General features: G+C 26.6%; 2 protein-coding genes across 7 annotated transcripts; one reads left to right on the top strand and one right to left on the bottom strand.

Annotated features, from left to right (window-relative positions):
- Positions 1-247: 247 nt before the first annotated feature.
- On the bottom strand, positions 248-6,452 carry LOC114129298 (uncharacterized). Of its 3 annotated transcripts, none has more exons than XM_050205873.1 (11): positions 6,175-6,452; positions 3,248-3,388; positions 3,116-3,184; positions 2,971-3,039; positions 2,824-2,904; positions 2,482-2,602; positions 2,263-2,401; positions 1,889-2,045; positions 814-937; positions 519-607; positions 248-441 (listed from the first exon to the last, which is right to left on the bottom strand). In XM_050205873.1, exons 2-9 carry the CDS (start codon positions 3,324-3,326, stop codon positions 909-911), a joined length of 744 nt encoding a protein of 247 aa, XP_050061830.1. In that variant the 5' UTR covers positions 3,327-3,388; positions 6,175-6,452; the 3' UTR covers positions 248-441; positions 519-607; positions 814-908. The 3 variants fall into 3 exon arrangements, with proteins under 3 accessions (XP_050061830.1, XP_027849791.1, XP_027849790.1); XM_027993990.2 differs by having other exon boundaries at positions 2,171-2,401; positions 3,116-3,178; positions 6,175-6,451; XM_027993989.2 differs by having other exon boundaries at positions 2,171-2,401; positions 6,175-6,450.
- A 41-nt stretch (positions 6,453-6,493) lies between these two features.
- On the top strand, positions 6,494-15,217 carry LOC114129297 (uncharacterized). Of its 4 annotated transcripts, none has more exons than XM_027993986.2 (7): positions 6,494-6,652; positions 6,811-6,863; positions 7,244-7,325; positions 7,696-7,768; positions 9,214-9,307; positions 9,372-9,521; positions 13,454-15,217. In XM_027993986.2, the coding sequence occupies exons 3-7, from the start codon at positions 7,284-7,286 to the stop codon at positions 15,015-15,017; spliced, it is 1,923 nt and encodes a 640-aa protein (XP_027849787.1). In that variant the 5' UTR covers positions 6,494-6,652; positions 6,811-6,863; positions 7,244-7,283; the 3' UTR covers positions 15,018-15,217. The 4 variants fall into 4 exon arrangements, with proteins under 4 accessions (XP_027849787.1, XP_050061828.1, XP_050061829.1 ...); XM_027993987.2 differs by having other exon boundaries at positions 6,541-6,663; XM_050205871.1 differs by lacking the exon at positions 7,244-7,325.
- The last annotated feature ends 1,872 nt before the right edge of the window (positions 15,218-17,089 follow it).

The following is a 17,089-nucleotide window of genomic DNA, read 5'->3' as shown; positions in this document are numbered from 1 at the left end:
AGTATGTGCTATTACTTTAATTCAAAAAGTCAATTTTTTAATTTTTTTAATATTTTAGCAACATTTTAATAAAAAATAATTAATACCAATACTGTACATCATACATGCATAGTTCAGTAGTTAATTTATAAATTATAATGACTTGGTTAAAACGATTAAGGACCTCCAGTTATATTCTTGCACATAACATCGGTTCTCAAACATGTAGTTGCAGTATTAGGGACTAAATCAGTATCAACAATTAATATACTTATACTGGAAAACAAACTCCAAGAGAATAAATGTTTTATTTTATTAATTGCCAAGAATAAAGCATCTACATATTAAATATATATTTATAGAGACCAAATGTTTTATACATATGATTGATTGTAAAATCACTATTTTTATTATCTCTTTTAAGTTTCTTGTACGGCTAAATAATAGTTCAAAATATAAAACCTGAAAAAATAACAGTGGAATAATAAAAATATATAATTGATGTTTTATGACAGATAATTTAACTTATAAAATTATACCTTTAATATAAAGCATGATCTGCAAAACATTGTAAAATAATATTAATTTTTCTTGCAAAAAACTTCATTTTCTTACACAACGTAGATAACTAAAAAAAATAGAAAAATGGTATGATATCAACAATCATTAAACTTAATTTACATTATTAAAATAATATATCACATAAATTTCATAAAATAAACATTGTTACAATGTATGATACATAGAGTAATAATACTGTATGATAGCTGCCAAACAAATAAATTGTGTGGTGAAATTATAATTAATATATAATATTTATGGGTTATAACTTACACTACGATTATTTCTTGTTTTGTAACTGTCTATAGTAGTCAGGATATTGTAATCTTATAGCTCTCCTTACATTGTGTCCGTTGATTTTTATTTTATCATTCATAATTGAAGTCCAAGGTCATAACTATACAAATAACATTTCAGTTTTTTTAATTTATACAAAAATATATTCAAACTATTCAATTTTATCTTGAAAATTTAAGAAAATGTAATCTATCATATTTAGTCTTTACTTAGACAACACACGAAAATACAAAATAAAGATTGTAATACCCAAAAATATAATTTAAATTCAAACTTAGATAAAAAACAATATTTACACTTAATACACAAAAATTAAATTTTTTGAAATCAAATTACTTATTATCTTAAATATCAAGATTATTGTCAACTTCAAAGTTTTAGAACTTGAAAAATATATTAACATAAGACACTGCAAAATTGAAATTTTTATAATTAAATAAATACTTATATATTCATATTAAATACTGTACTAAGAAGTGACCTGTTTTTTTCTTTAATGACGGTCAGAAAACTTGTTTTTACTGTATAGAGAAGGTTAGGTTAATTTGCACCAACACACCTCTAAACACAAATTTCCAACAGAATATGAATAAAATATAGAAGCTATTTGAATATTATGACATAAATTACTTAAAATTGTAGTAAGTTAATTAGTTAAATTTCAATAAGTAGTGTCTCATGAAAATATTATTACTACACATAACATAAGTTTAAATATGAATGCTCGTTATATAATTGTAGTATAAGCTACCCATGTATAATTTAAGTTTAGATGAACGTTGTACACAACACTGAAATATAATATTAAAATGGAAGAGAAGAGTACCAATAGCAATATTGACCTAACTCAATGATGTGCATTAAAAATTGGCCAATACAACAAAAATATATTTATACTAAATTATATTATCATTTTATACCTCATTGAGAAATTTTTAAAAAGTAGCAGACTATTTGCTTTAACTAATAGCATAAATAAAGAATCGATTTTAAGCATATATTTAACTTAAAAATTTAACTCAGTATGTTTACTGTACAAATAATATTTTACCTGGAGATAAATTGTAATAGTAAATGAGTCTTATTACCCCTGACTCATGGAACCTGACACATCTTAAACAATTGAAGCCACTTGACGACGTCGACGCATTCTTCTTACACTTAATTGTGACTGTGATAAAGAATAATTTTTTGCACCTTCTGGATTTCTAAAATAATTTTAAAAATATTATTAACAATTAAATTATTATTTAACATTTTATTTTTTAGGCCATAAATTTTTCGGATTATTTTTTTCCTAAGATTTATGTTCCCAGCCCTTCTTATTATTTACGTGATTATTGCTTGATTGTATAACTGTTTAATTGGTATGGACAGTGATTCAGATCTTGTTGCTTGTAGACCAATTGCTCTTCTTAAATTTACCATAGAAATGTCCACTCGTCGAGGAAGATGATTATGCTGCCCAGTTGTTTTTATTCTATTGTTATTCATATCTGCACTTATAGATGCCATTACTGGACAAAATTCTGCTTTATTCTTTTGATTTTCACATACTAAATATCTAAATAATAAAATAAATTATCTAATAGTGAATAAAATATTGAAATTTAATATGAATAATTTTAAATTAATAATACTTACATTACATTGCTCCTACTTGAATGTTTATAATATCTGTGGTATAAATTATCCATATAAACTTGTGAATTTAACCGAACACCTGGCAATATAGAATATGAAACAGGTACTTTGTATTCATCATCTGTTAAAAAAAAATTATAATACACTATTGTGAATAAAATTGTAAAAATAAAAAAAATTTTAAGTTGTGTTACATTTTCAAATATCATAATGTGCCATTCATTCATTTTGTATTCAGAGATTGATTTTATAAAGTAAATTAACTTAATATTTAATAATTGTAATTCATAGTAATTCATCACTAAAATGTTATAATAACAGTTATTGTAAAGCAATACTTACCATAATTTTTTTCTTCTTCACCAGTTTCATCTTTACTATTCTCTGAATGTATGATTTCTTTTTTTACTTTGAAGTTAAAAACTACAAAAATAAAAATTATGATAAAAGAGTTAAATACAGTTTCAAAAGTTATTAAGTTTAATTTACCTGATAAAAAATAGTTATGTTCTAACAAATGATGATTATTCCTCTTTTTATCATATAGAATACTTATATCTAAGGATAATAAACAAAATAAATAATATTTAATTAAAACTTCAAGCTATATTTAAAATACTTATACCAGTTATACCTTGTGAAAAATAATTGTGCTCCAACAAATGTTCATTATTCCTACTTTTAATATTATTGCTATCTGTAACTGAAAACAAATAACTTTTTATTCAAGAATATAAAATATTTATATTCATTTATACACACTTACCGGGGGGAATATAGTAGTTATGATCGGTCAAATATATACTGTTCTCCACTTTAACACTATGAATAGTTATGTTTTCCATTTTAGTTTTTAAAAAACTGCTTAATTGATAACTTACTGTTGATTGTCATAAAAATTATTTGGCTGTAACAGAAAAGCAAACTGTTTATTATTTATATTTATTAAACATTTTTAGACCATACAGGGATTTATATCAAGATAAACTTACAATATATTAGTTTAAATATACAGGTATTAAATACCTATATTCAAAATTACAGAAATACCTATTATATAAGCTGCAAGACAATAATTAAAAATATTAATGTCTATACTATAAAGTATAGAGGAATAAACTGTTAAACCTAACTGGGGGGGATGGAGACAAACTAATGATTGTTCATCATAATAAATAAATGGTTTACATTTTAAAATACCTTTATAATATTATTTTATTCTGATTAGTGATTATAAAGCTGAACATTATCTTATATTGATACCTATGGATAGTTGAGTATTTCTAAGAAATTGTGTTTCCACATATTAGTGTGGTACTCTGTCCCAATAATAAGTATTGTTAAATTTAAAAAAAATAAAAATTTGGTCAAGTATTCCACTTATTGACATTTAAGCAGTCTAGAACCAATAAATTAATAAAGTATGTTAAACACTCAGATGGTTTTATTTACTTAAACTTTCTGATCTATGTTGTAAGACAGAGCCACACTTTAGTATAGGCCAGTCAAAATAATACTATAAAATTCATAGTGAATTGTGATGTAACTAGTAATTAAAATGAAATTCTCAAAATCTTTAATAAAAAGACAAATAGTTAATCAAACTTGAATTAAAACTTAATTTTATTTTGTAAATTAGATTTATAAGATTAACTTAACCTATGTAAGATAATATCACTAAAATAATATTTACTCGTAAAAGGAGGTACTTATAATGAATAAAAATATTAATCACAATTAATATTAATTTATATTGCTATTAAATCAATCATCTATATTATTCAGGGTAGCTGCAGTAATCTTTTAATAGTTTAAAACATCCTTCAAAAACAAAATTTATATGAATCAAATAAATAATAGAAACTTATGTCCAATTCGTTGTATTTTAGAAAGCATATTACTCTTTGAAATAAATACATTTTTCCTACAATGTTTTGATTAAAATAAACATTACTAAAAAAATGGCAAATGTATACCAGCGCGAAGAAATTTACCTTGGTAATGAAGCATAGTAATATTTTGTATTTATCTGTCATTTTTGTAATTAAAAAAAAATAGATAAATTTGGTTATCACAAACAATACTAGATAAAAAAAAGGTACTGTCCCACCATATTTTAGAATAATAATCAACCCTACAAGAGTTAACAAGATTTTTTCAAAAAGATAAATTACATTTTAACATTACCAATATCTATTATATTTTTGATAACTTATATGTCCATAAGTTATTTTTATAAGTAAGTATAGTAAAACTTCTCTATTAGACCGAATACTTCTTATAACAGAAAATGTCATTAGTCCCAGTTCAAATAATACATGAAATTTCTACTTGCCTATTACAAAAAAAATTGTTGGTCTCAAGTGATTCCGTTAAAGATAAGTTTTACTGTATACTATTTTTAATCAGTACTTTTTTGGTAGGATATTCTGTGCTATGTACCTAAATGCATACAATTTCTTATCATTGTTGTTATTTACTTCAAGTGATTTTAAATTTTAAATAATATTATAATATGCTATATAATACTCAAATATTTTTGTATTTTGTAAAGCATCTGTTTTAAAAAAGTATTTAAATTGAACAATAATAATTTATAATATTTTTATTCAAAAATAATTTTAAGTACAGAATGACAACATAAATACTTATAAAGCCAATTGTAACTTCAGGCTGGATAATTATGCAAATATCATTATAATGGGGATTTGAGTGGTTAAAAGCCAAGTTTTAAGTTCCTGACAGGAATGATGATTATGATAATATGATGACTACACAAAACAAAAACAAATGCAACTATAAAACATAGGTTTGTAAAGAAAAAACCAAGTTTTAAACCATATTTTAAAAGAATGAAATTTAATGGTATGGTGGTATCTCCTCAAATGACGTTCAAATGTACAACACCCAATATTATTGTAATGGTCTGTAGTAGAAAGAATATTGACTATGGACATTATTATATGCATAATAAATTATGCCAGTATCATAAAACTACGAGTGTAATAAAATGCTGTTATTGCAATGGTTATTTTATTTACAATAGTCTCGCTAATCCGGACTAGATGGGACCGGACTCTATCTGGATTAAACAGAATAATATTTTTTTTCTTACTAATAAATATTTTTCAAAAAACACCATATGTATTTATACAAATTAAAAATGTATTGATTTACAATTTTACATTACACATTATAATTGTTATTAATCGAAACAATAATATCTTTATCATCACGTGTATTCTCTAATAAAGTACGAAATATCAATTGTCCGGATTAGCGAGACTCTACCGTTATTTGTTGAGTACAACTATAGAAAAACTTTATATAAATTTATACTTTAATATACATCACATATTATTAAATGAGTAAAACAAATATTTTTATTTTGTTATTAGTTCAATCATGAATGGCTGTTAACTGTGAAGTAAACATATTCAGTATTCAGAGTTCAGTGATTAAATTATTTTCTGACACATACAACGCAAGGCCCATATTTTGGCCAGCCCACAAAGTTTAACTTGCTACAATATTGTTATCAATTAAATAGAAAGAACTTATATAATATAAATTGTACATCATGTACCATCAATTGGTTGTACATAAATATAGATTTCAAACCGACGAAAGCCAAGATTCTCAATAATTTCTTGTACATTCAACCAATAGTAAATCAGTGTTACAAATACTTACTCGGTTACTGTGGAATGGTGTTGTAAGGTAGGTTACTATCAAAATGTCAAGGCGAACCGGGACAGAATTACAAAATTGAACTAGGTATTCTAATCGACGAAATTGTACAATTAGAGTGTACACTGTACGTTGACCACAGTATGCGTAATGCGACACTTGGTAAACTAAATGTTAATGAATGAACTTTAAAAAACGCGATTTTATATCATTGATAATATTTTAACCGCGGGTTTTATTAACAACAAACAACTTAATAATATTATATTAGTAGGTAAGAAGCTTATATAATAATATTATGTTCGTGATAATAATATCGTTATCAACATAAGCTATTCATGATAATCATTATCATCTGAATTCGATATACATATTAACTGAACAGATAATTCCAGTATCCGCGATAATAGTATTATGAAATTCATTTTGTATTCAATTGCCGTGTTATGAACACGCCGCTATCACAAATTATAAAAACTCGGTATGCCTTAGGTATTCCTTTTAATATTAATACACTCGCACGTTTTCTATACAATTTGTCGAACAATTCGTTTCTCTCACTTGTATTAATTGTATTATAGTTGTATGGTAATATTGCATTTCGTAACCATTCTCATAATTGTATGGTTTCTATTTCAGATTTTCGACAAGTGAAAAACATTATTAACACTTAACAGTATCATCAACATCAAGTAAGTACATCACTTTTGAAATCTTTGGTAGGCACAGCTCTTTAAGACTTATAGCAGGTGACATATAAATAAAAACAAATATTTATCATTTAGGGAAAATAAATTACATGATAATACTGTTTGTTTTGTTATCAGTATTGTTATGCTTCGAGGGACTATTCTATGTTTTAATTTAATAGATTGAATAAATAAATATTTGATAGATCTTATATTTTTGTGTAATTTAAAAAAAAATTAAATCTTTTGGTTATTAGTTCTTATAAACAATCTTTAAGTTGTCTTATTTTATTTCCATTATAAAAATGTTCACTCATCTTCTTATTTTTTGTATAAATCTTGTGGATAAAGTTTTTCAATAACACATACTTAATTTTTACTAGAAAAATCAAGAGAATCAAACATATTTTACAATACATTAAAATGCCCAGCAAAAAGAGGAAGTACAATGCTAGATTTCCAGCTGTAAGTATATATTGCTTATCAATTTTCTCTTTGAGGTCAATTGTCTCTTGTTAATAAGTTATAATAATATATTTTTAAATGCTATTAAAATACCTAATAATTGTAGTTAATTTCCAGTAATTGATATAAAATATATAATAACTGCTTTAAAAGAATTAAATTATCTAATTGTATGCATAGGCGCAATTTCAGTTTTGGACTTGAAGAGCTATTTAACAAATTTTGTATTTTAATCATTTAATGATTTCTTAATAAGTTTAGGTATCTGAGTATTTTATTTTGTTAGGCTAACCCCCCCCCCCTATATTTGTGTCTATGATCGTAAGTATGTTGTATAAACTTTTTGTATTACTTAATTTTTTTTTTTTAGGGAAGGATTAAAAAAATAATGCGAATTGATGATGAAATTGGTAAAGTTGCATTACCAGTTCCAGTTATGATTTATATCCTTTTTAATACGTCTTATTTACTTATTTTACTTACCTACTAACTTATTTTGTTATTTACTGTCATTTGCTAAACTATTATCATTGATAATAAATCTAATATTTTCGTGACTCCATTATATACGGATTTCATTGTATTTAAAATCTAAGACTACTGATCACTAGCCATTTAAATATTGACTTACAAGCTGTTAAGAAATTTAACTAAAAAAAAGACTAATGTCTTATTATTAAATAAATAATAAATTATATAAGTTATAGAATAGTAATTAATGAGTAATAAATTTAAACCTTAACTTATTAAAAATAATAAAAATCATAAAATATTATATTATGACTAATTATTACAGTTATTTTCATATATCATTTGTGGAGTAGATTTTATTGATATTAGTTTGTTAACATGGTTAATTAAAAAAAAAATCAAGTAATTTTAACTTAATACTGTATTTTAAAAATAATGAAATTGCACTCAGATAGTGCTATTTTTTGCATTGAGACTGGTATATAGTAGTTTAAGAATTACATTTAGCAGTTATTAATTAAAAAGTTAATTATATTTGACTATTTAACATATTAGTTGGTTAATTTTCTAATTGAATTGTTTAATTAGTTATAGTATCCATTGTAACAACATATCTGTTAACAGTTAATTTGAAAAATAATATCTTAAGTTAAAATTGCATTTATTTATATTCTTTTTTTGCATTGTTAAAACTGATTAGATAATTATTTTTTTAATCATTCTATATAAATAATGATTTTTAAAAAATTAATTAATTAATTAATATTTATTGATTTAATAATTTATTTGACACTTCTCAGAAAAATATACACTAGTGTGAAGTAAGAAAGAATATTATTAAATGGATTTTTAACAAAATATTTAGTTATGTATAATTTAAAAAAAAACCAACTTCTTTTAACTTAGTTAAATTCACAATTTTCTCCTTATTAATTTTAATGTTTAGCTAATATTATTTAATAATTAGACTTATATAATATTAATGTTAATGTTAATTTAACTTGACTAAATCAAGTTGATTTTTTCATTGGCTTGCCTAACCACCCCTAACTTTGAAATTTAGAATTGTTGTATACTAACCATAGTAATTTTTGCAAAAATATATTAGATTATTTTATTTTTTATTATTTCTATATTTATTCCATATAATACAACTATTAAATTAAACTATATTAATACCACGGTTCAGTAAAACATACTGATTATAATTTTTAGTCTAAAAATAAATCTCTGCATCTAACCAGAATTTATAGTTGTAACATTATTTAGAATAAAAAAAAAAATACTTAAGCTCTTATAATTATGTTAAAATTTTTATTTCATTTGATATGTATTGGTAACATTTAAAAATAAATGTTGTTATATTAATTTAATTAATTATATTTTAAATTAAAAAATTCCTTAATGATAAGTATACCTCGAGCATTGGAACTTTTTGTTTCATCTCTTTTAGTCAAAGCTGGTGATGTCACAATGCAAAAAAGTGCAAGAACCCTTACTCTTGCCCACTTGTAAGTATCTCCAATATTTTTGTAATATTTATTAATAGCATTTGATATATTTTTTTTTTTTCAGAAAGCAATGTATTTATTCTGATAGCCGCCTTGATTTTCTTAAAGAACTAGTAAAAAGTACACCTGATAATTCTGAAGAATGCAATGACATTGCAGATTCAGCTGTTACTCAAAATAATCAAGTCAGCAATAATGATAGTGATGATGAAACGTAAGTCTAAGTATAGTCTATTATAACAAAGGTTATTTTTAATGGTTGAGAGCATTAAAAATATATTCATAATTTTTATTATTTATTATATTCACTTTTTGTTTGAAATGCTTTGGGAAATTTTTACATTTTAAAGTTAATTTTTCTTTAATTAATATTATTATCTTTGATTTTACATTAAACATTATATTTATTATATTCAGAATACTTAATTACATTTTTTTGTTTTAAGTTGAAATATTATTTTATTTTTATATAGTTACTATTCTTCCATCATATACTGATTTTTGATTTTAATTCTAAACTAATTATTTTATAATAAAATTAATAAAATTTAGTAGTTAAAGATCTTAAAATATTTAACTCTGAAAAAAAAGTTTTAATAATATTATGTTATATTAAATTAAAACAACTATGCTTGTAAATTGTAACATGTATATTCTGTCTTAGAATGTTGTTTTGAAGATTACATCTAAGAATTGAGAGAAATCATATTATGATATAATCTTATTTAGATTTTGTTTTGAAAAAATGAAGTATAACTTACAATATAGATAGATGGGCTGTAGGGAAAGTTATGTATTATAATAAAATTGTATTTCAGAAATCATAATTGATCACTCTTAAAAAACAATTATTTTTAAGATATTTTAAAATGTAACTCATTTATCAAAATGATAAAATATGCATAATTATGTTTAATGTTTATGTATTCAACAATCCATTCAGTACTAAAAAAAGGACGGACACTTTAAATTATAATTAAAATTTTCTTTTGGAGTATATATTAATGTTGTATAAAATAAACATTTTTATAAAGCTGTTTGATGATAGTATTTAAGAGTTAATTTAACAAAATTCTAAAGTAATATAATAGTACATATAACTTATATTTATTTATAATAATATCATTATGAATAGTTTGCTATTTAAATTTTAAATGTACATATACTATGGTTTACTTTAATCTATATATTATATAAAATAACATGTTCTAATTCATTATCGCCTAGCCAAAACTTAAGTTATGAGTGTGATATTTGGTCAGTAGTTTTGTTTTATAATGAAGAGACCCATTAAATTTTTTTTTCGAAATTCATCCTCTAAGGAAGTTAAAAAGTATAAAATGAGGTAAAAATAAAAAACGTTATTTCTTGATCTAATTTTTTTCAACTTAGCATATATACTGTTATTTAACATAAATAATAAAAAATCTTTTACCCTAAAAATATAAAAATTATACATTTAACGTAGTTTAAGGAATGATAAATCCATAACCATTTAATTTTTTTAATTTGTCACTGTCAATACTGTGAAAATCAGCTAATTAAACTAAAAATTACTTGCAATGGCTGTTGCAAAAATAATTATAGAATATATAGAAGGGGTAGCCAACATGAATGTGTTCGCAAGCCACATGGGCAAATACAATTATGCCAAAAGCCAAAATAGTTATTAACATTTTATATAATTTGATAAATTTAAAAAAAAAAATTAGAACTCATAACAATAGTAAGTAAAATTTGATTTTATAAATAAGACTTTAATCATATCTGACTATGACGATAGCCGCAAATGGCCACCTCTGATATATAGGCATTAGGTGTATATTACAAGTATTTCAAGTTACTTACATCAACACTGTATAATAGTATAATTTTATTATAAATTTAAAAGAGCATTTAATGAATGTTTCTCAATAATTTGCTAAAATGTGTGTTGTAAATAGTTATTTAATATTTATAATTAATTAATACAATTATTGTGTATTAAAATTTTAGATAAATATGTAAATTAATTTTATAATCAACAATTAGCTGATTATTTTTATCAATTTCACTAATTTTAAAATTCTGTTTTAATTGGTTTTTTATTATTTCATTTAAACCTTAAACACTTATTAATAATTGTAGATATCATGTTATACATTTTTACTATGTGTTATAAAAAGTTATGACAGCTTTAAACTATATAATATACGTTAATACAGATTAAAACTTATAATTTAAAGTTTAAATATTTGTGGTTTTATATTAGGTTTCATCATATTCAGAAATAAATGATTGAATATAGAAATTAAAAAAGTTGTTATGTTTAAATACAATTAAGTAGTTTTTTTTTTTAAATTATACATTTTTCATTAACTATAAATACCTAAATACAATTAAAATTTAAGATTATAAAAAAACAATTTTTGTAATTTAATTTTAGTTTGGTAATTTTTATTTTTTATTACAGATTTTCTAGTTAACTCAAGATACATATTATAATTTTCAAGTTACCGATGATTAAAAAATGTATTGTCAAGAAGAAATACATTGAGAACGAAAGAGGGAAGTGATTTAATTTTTTTAATTAAAAACAACCTACTTTTGTATTCTATATTTTTTCTTGATACAATTTTTCTTTCTTTAGATTATAATATGGTTTTGAAATTAAAATTGCAATCTCATCTGTACAAATATTAATTAATTAATTCGAATAATAATAAAAAAATTGTTTATAAATAAACTAGAAATTATAATTATTAATCATGTTATACACTTATAATAACATTCATACATTAAACTAAATTTAAGAATTTCATTGTGTAGGTGAACTTAAATAGTTGTCAGACATACATTTTAAATATATACAGTGGAACCTCAATAAATCAAATCAGTTGGGGGCGAAAAAAAATTTGAATTATCGAAAATGTGACTTACAGAAAACATATAATATGCATTATACATATATTGTAAAGCAGGGGCTAAGGCATTTTTATAAGTTATCTAAAATTCAACTAATAGAGGTTCGAGTTATTGAGGTTCCACTGTATTTCATAAAATATGTTTTTACTTTAGTTCTATGTTATACAATTTTAAATAATCTCAGCAGGGTTAAGTACAAGCAATATTTTTTATTTTGTAAAATTAATTAATAAACTTTCTGGATTTAAATTATGCATTTTTATTTAGTTATTAAAAAAAAAAAATACACAATTCACCATATTATTATATTAATACTAAAGACTCTTCTCCTGAATCCAAATGAACTTTTCTTTTTTATCTTTGTTTTATTGTTTTCTACTCATTTAAAATAGTATAATATTAGTAATTAGTATTCTTAAATTGCAAAAATAAATGTTTTGATAAAGAATAAAGAATTTATTCTTTAATATAAATCTATTGATTCAGAAGAATCAATAGATGAAAAAAAAAATACTAATAATAGTTATAAAAAATATAAGAGATAAAAACTACACATTTTATGCCAACAATATTATTTTACATACTTGACTTCACAAAATATTAAATAATAGTGATCGAAAATTATGTTGTTAAATAGAGGCATAGAGAGACTAATTACTTTTATGTTATAAATATTTTTATATCTTATAAAATATTGATGGGAAAAATAACACAATTATTTAGTACTAAACTTTTTATTTAATTTTAATCTTTAATCGCTTATGGTTGGTTTAAAGAATTGTATTGTTCTATCAATAAAAAGTCACTAATTTATCATATTGAAAATGCAAATATTTTTCGACATATATTTTATTATGAAATCTAGAAAAATTAATTTTCATATATTTAAATATTTTGTTTTGAGGTAATAATAACGATAGTTCGATGTGATTTACTTGTTGTTGATTTGCATCAAACAGTTTTATTTAAATCGAGTAAACAAATGTAAACGAAAACTTTTTACTCCATGGTACTTGTATTACACGTTGAGTACAAAATGTTAATACATTATAGTTGAATGTTGATGGTTAAAACTTTCAAATTTAGATCATAGACAATTGTATAGACATTAGATCAAAACAAATATACGTATATAAATTAAAACATAGTAATAGCTCAATTGAGCTTCGTAGAGTTTTAAAATAATAATATTATATAATCATTTGATCACGCTGGTTTGTCTATTATTTATTTTTTTTTCAGAACACCGAAGACAATCGAACGATACCTGTTGAACGGGTGTGCGTGCCGGCTGTCCACCGCCGAGTACCGGTGGATGGTCACTCTTCCCGAGGAAGTGAGCGGCGCGCTGCCGTCAGACACGATATCTCGCCTGAGCGCAGTGCGTCTGCTGTTGTCCTCGCGCCGCCGTCGCGGCCAGCTGCAGCCGGCCGCGGACTCGAACCGCTGTCCGACCGCAGAGCGCGCGCATTTGGCGATGGTATCCAGCACCAAGTGGTTCGATGGATTGCTAGCCGCGTTTGCGTCCGACGACGATCACGTCAGGTACGTGGCCACGTGCGTGGCCACCGAAGCGGTGCTGGGCTGTGCCGACGACGGCGATTCGCCGACACGCCTGATCGACAAGCTGTTGCTGACGATTACGACGACAACGACGATGACGGTGACGAGACGGTCGTCGGCAGCGGCCATCGATGTCTTGACGCGCGTGCTAGACGCCAAGTCTGACGACCGACCGATATCGACGGCGGGAACGTCATTTTGTCGGCACGTCGACGGCGACACTGCCCACTCGTTCGCCGCCGACGCGATCGGCCTGGACGCCGTCAAAGTGCTATTGCTGGACCGATTGCACGATCGGTGGTCGGACGTGGTGAACGCCAACCGCGACGACGATCTGCCTGAAATCGTTTGGCTGTGGACCGCGGTGTTCCGGTCGTTCCGGTCCGCGGGTCCGGTTCACCGCGCAAACAGCGATCGGTTCTATTCGGAACTGCCCGGCCTGGAGTGGCTGTTGTACCGGGCGGACACGGAACCGCTGGTGTGGCTGAACGCGGTCCGGTTGTTGGGCGCCGGTATGCAGACGTCCGGTAGCCGGCCGACGTCCCGAAGCCTAGCGGGGCGCGCGTTGGCCGGCTTCACTCGGCGGCGGCTATTGTACTTTATGGACAAAATGACGAGCGCTTTTGGTCGGCATAACAGCCGGACGACGAGGGCGTTACTACAGGAAACCGTTCTGCTGGCGATGCGGTCGTTGCGAGCGTTCGTCGCCGACGATGACGGCTGCGGCGCCGACGCCGATACTGTGACGACCATCAGAGACGTCGTCGACTGTCTGGATTCATACGTCAAGGCCAGCGCGCTGTACGCGACCGACGTCGCGTTCTGCCGGTGGTCGGTCCGACTGATGTGCGATCGGGACGACGCCACCGTCGAGTGTCTGACGTGCGCGCTGGACGTCGTGGACGCCGTGCCGGCTGCCCGGCCGCTGGTCGACCCGTTCGCCGGCTTCGCCGAGCTCCTTAAGTGCGTCCAGTACGAACCGGAAGTGCTGTTGGACTATCTCATTTCCGACGAAAGCGATTTCCTGTCGTACGCTTTGCGCCTGTTGAAGACCGCTTGCCGGGACGCCCTGCGCTTCTTCCGCAGCTTCGGCACTGGTTTGGACGACGCTATGGGGCTCTTGATCAGACTCCGGCTGAAGATGCTGCGACTTCACGAGAACCGAGTGTTTCCGTACAACGTCATGCCCATCGCCAAACTCATACAGCGCTGCGACGAGCTGTACACCGAAATCGTCTCGTGACAATTATTGTTGTTGTCCTTATATGTTTTATGTAATGTGGTGCGGTTTGTGTGTACCTACCTTCGACGTGAACCGATTCACGACCAATCCGTATTATTGTAATGTGTGCCATTTAAATCATAAGTCTGATTATTTAATTATACTATATTTGTTTAACCGATAAATATTTCATGTATAAAATATATTCCTACTGTATAGTACCTACTGTTTCATCTATTCTAAATTCTTAGTTAATTTTATTTTCAAATGCTTATAAATAGCCTTAAAACAAGCGAAACATTTGAAAATTAAATCATGTTAATAAAATACCAATCTAAAGAACTGGTGAAATTTTCAAGTACCTATCTACGACTTATACTTTTCTTTTCGAATAATAACAAGTATTTAAAATCGTTTGAGGATAAATCGTAAGACTTATAATCTTGCATTAAATTTTCAATTTTTTTTGAGCACCCAATATTTTTTATCGACACTTAAAAAAAAAAATACTCAGAAAAAAATCAAAAATTTCAGTTTTCTAAAAATAACTTTAAAAAATACAAAATATTTAAAATGTAACTGTATATATATAACGCTAATATAATATAAACATTTGGTAAACATTTCAAGTATTTATAGTGATTAGTTTTTTAATTACAATCATATAAAAAAAATCGATTTTTTTGAAAACTGTTGGAAAATTCTTACTTTTGACCTCTATCATAATGCACCAAAGATATTCACTTTGCCATCGACAATGTAAATGTTATTAAAAATTTATTTTGCAATTGACATTAATATCATCTTTTTAAAAATATATGATATCATGTACGGACGTACGGAAATTATTTTTAAAAGTATATTTATAAATATTATATTATAAACTCAAGTAATATACATAGGATAATATGTAAATATACCCAACCAATGTTAAGATTTGTGTTTGAGGTTCAATACATTTTCTAGTTTGTGTATTGTAGAGAAAATACTCTTTCTGTTGAAGATAAGAAAAAAGCAATGATTATGATTGTCAAGTGTTTACGACTGACTAGAAAGAAAAAAACTTAATTTATGTCAGGTATCATTGCTGGGAGCCATCCTTCTCTGTATATACACGCCATTGTAAAATAGTCACTATACTTACTTATTAAACCTTGTTTGTATAGATTGTAAATAAAATTTGTTTTGAAATTAGAATAAAAAAAAGCCGGCAAGTGGGTACCGTTCTGCTGTACATTAGGGGGTGGGGTGGACCTCGGACTAGGGTAGGTTAAATTTGAATGCAATCATAGGTATCATTGTATACGAAAAACGATTCTGAACGAAGATGATTTGTCAGCCTAGGATATAATTTCCAGTGGTTGGTGAAAAAGGTGGTTTATGTTTTAATGGCCTGAATGCACCAAAATTTAAGTTCTTTTATAATTATTGTAAGCTAAACTTATGAAAAATCTTGTATTAAATTTTCAACTCTTAGCTACCTATACAAACATTTTTATGAATTATACCTACAAAATAATTTGCAAATATTCATAATTTTGACGAATTTTTGTCATAAATTGAACTTCAAATGCTAATAAAAAAAAATTGTGCCTATGTATTCTTATAATTTTTTAATCACTATAAGAATAACATATGAGGAACTTTGTATACAATTTTAAAGTATTTTGATTGGGCCAAAAAAATTTTATCGACTCTTCAAAAAAATTTTTTCAGAAAAATTGAAAATTTCAGTTGTCTATAAATATCTCAAAAAAACTCAAAATATTTTAAAAAGTAAATCAAAATGCCAATCTAAATAAATGGTAAAATTTTCAAGTATCTACGACTTATACTTTTTGAATAAAAACAAATATTTAAAATTGTTTGAGGATAAATCGTTATTGTTACCCAATTTCGTAAAAATTTAAAATTTAAACGCACTTCAAATTGTTCTTATAATGATGCTTCGATACTTAGAGATACTTATAGATACTTGAAGGAAAACTTATGGAAAACTTAGTGTTGTATTTTTAATTCTTAGTTATTAACACAAAAAATTTTACGATTTTTCAACTTCAAAATTACTTGCAAATTTTCGCGTTTTCGATAGA

The sequence above is a fragment of the Aphis gossypii genome, chromosome X (genome assembly GCF_020184175.1).
Source record: "Aphis gossypii isolate Hap1 chromosome X, ASM2018417v2, whole genome shotgun sequence".
NCBI lineage: Eukaryota > Metazoa > Arthropoda > Insecta > Hemiptera > Aphididae > Aphis > Aphis gossypii.
The sequence above is the reverse complement of the archived record's forward strand: the minus strand, read 5'-3'. Positions and strand labels throughout refer to the sequence as shown.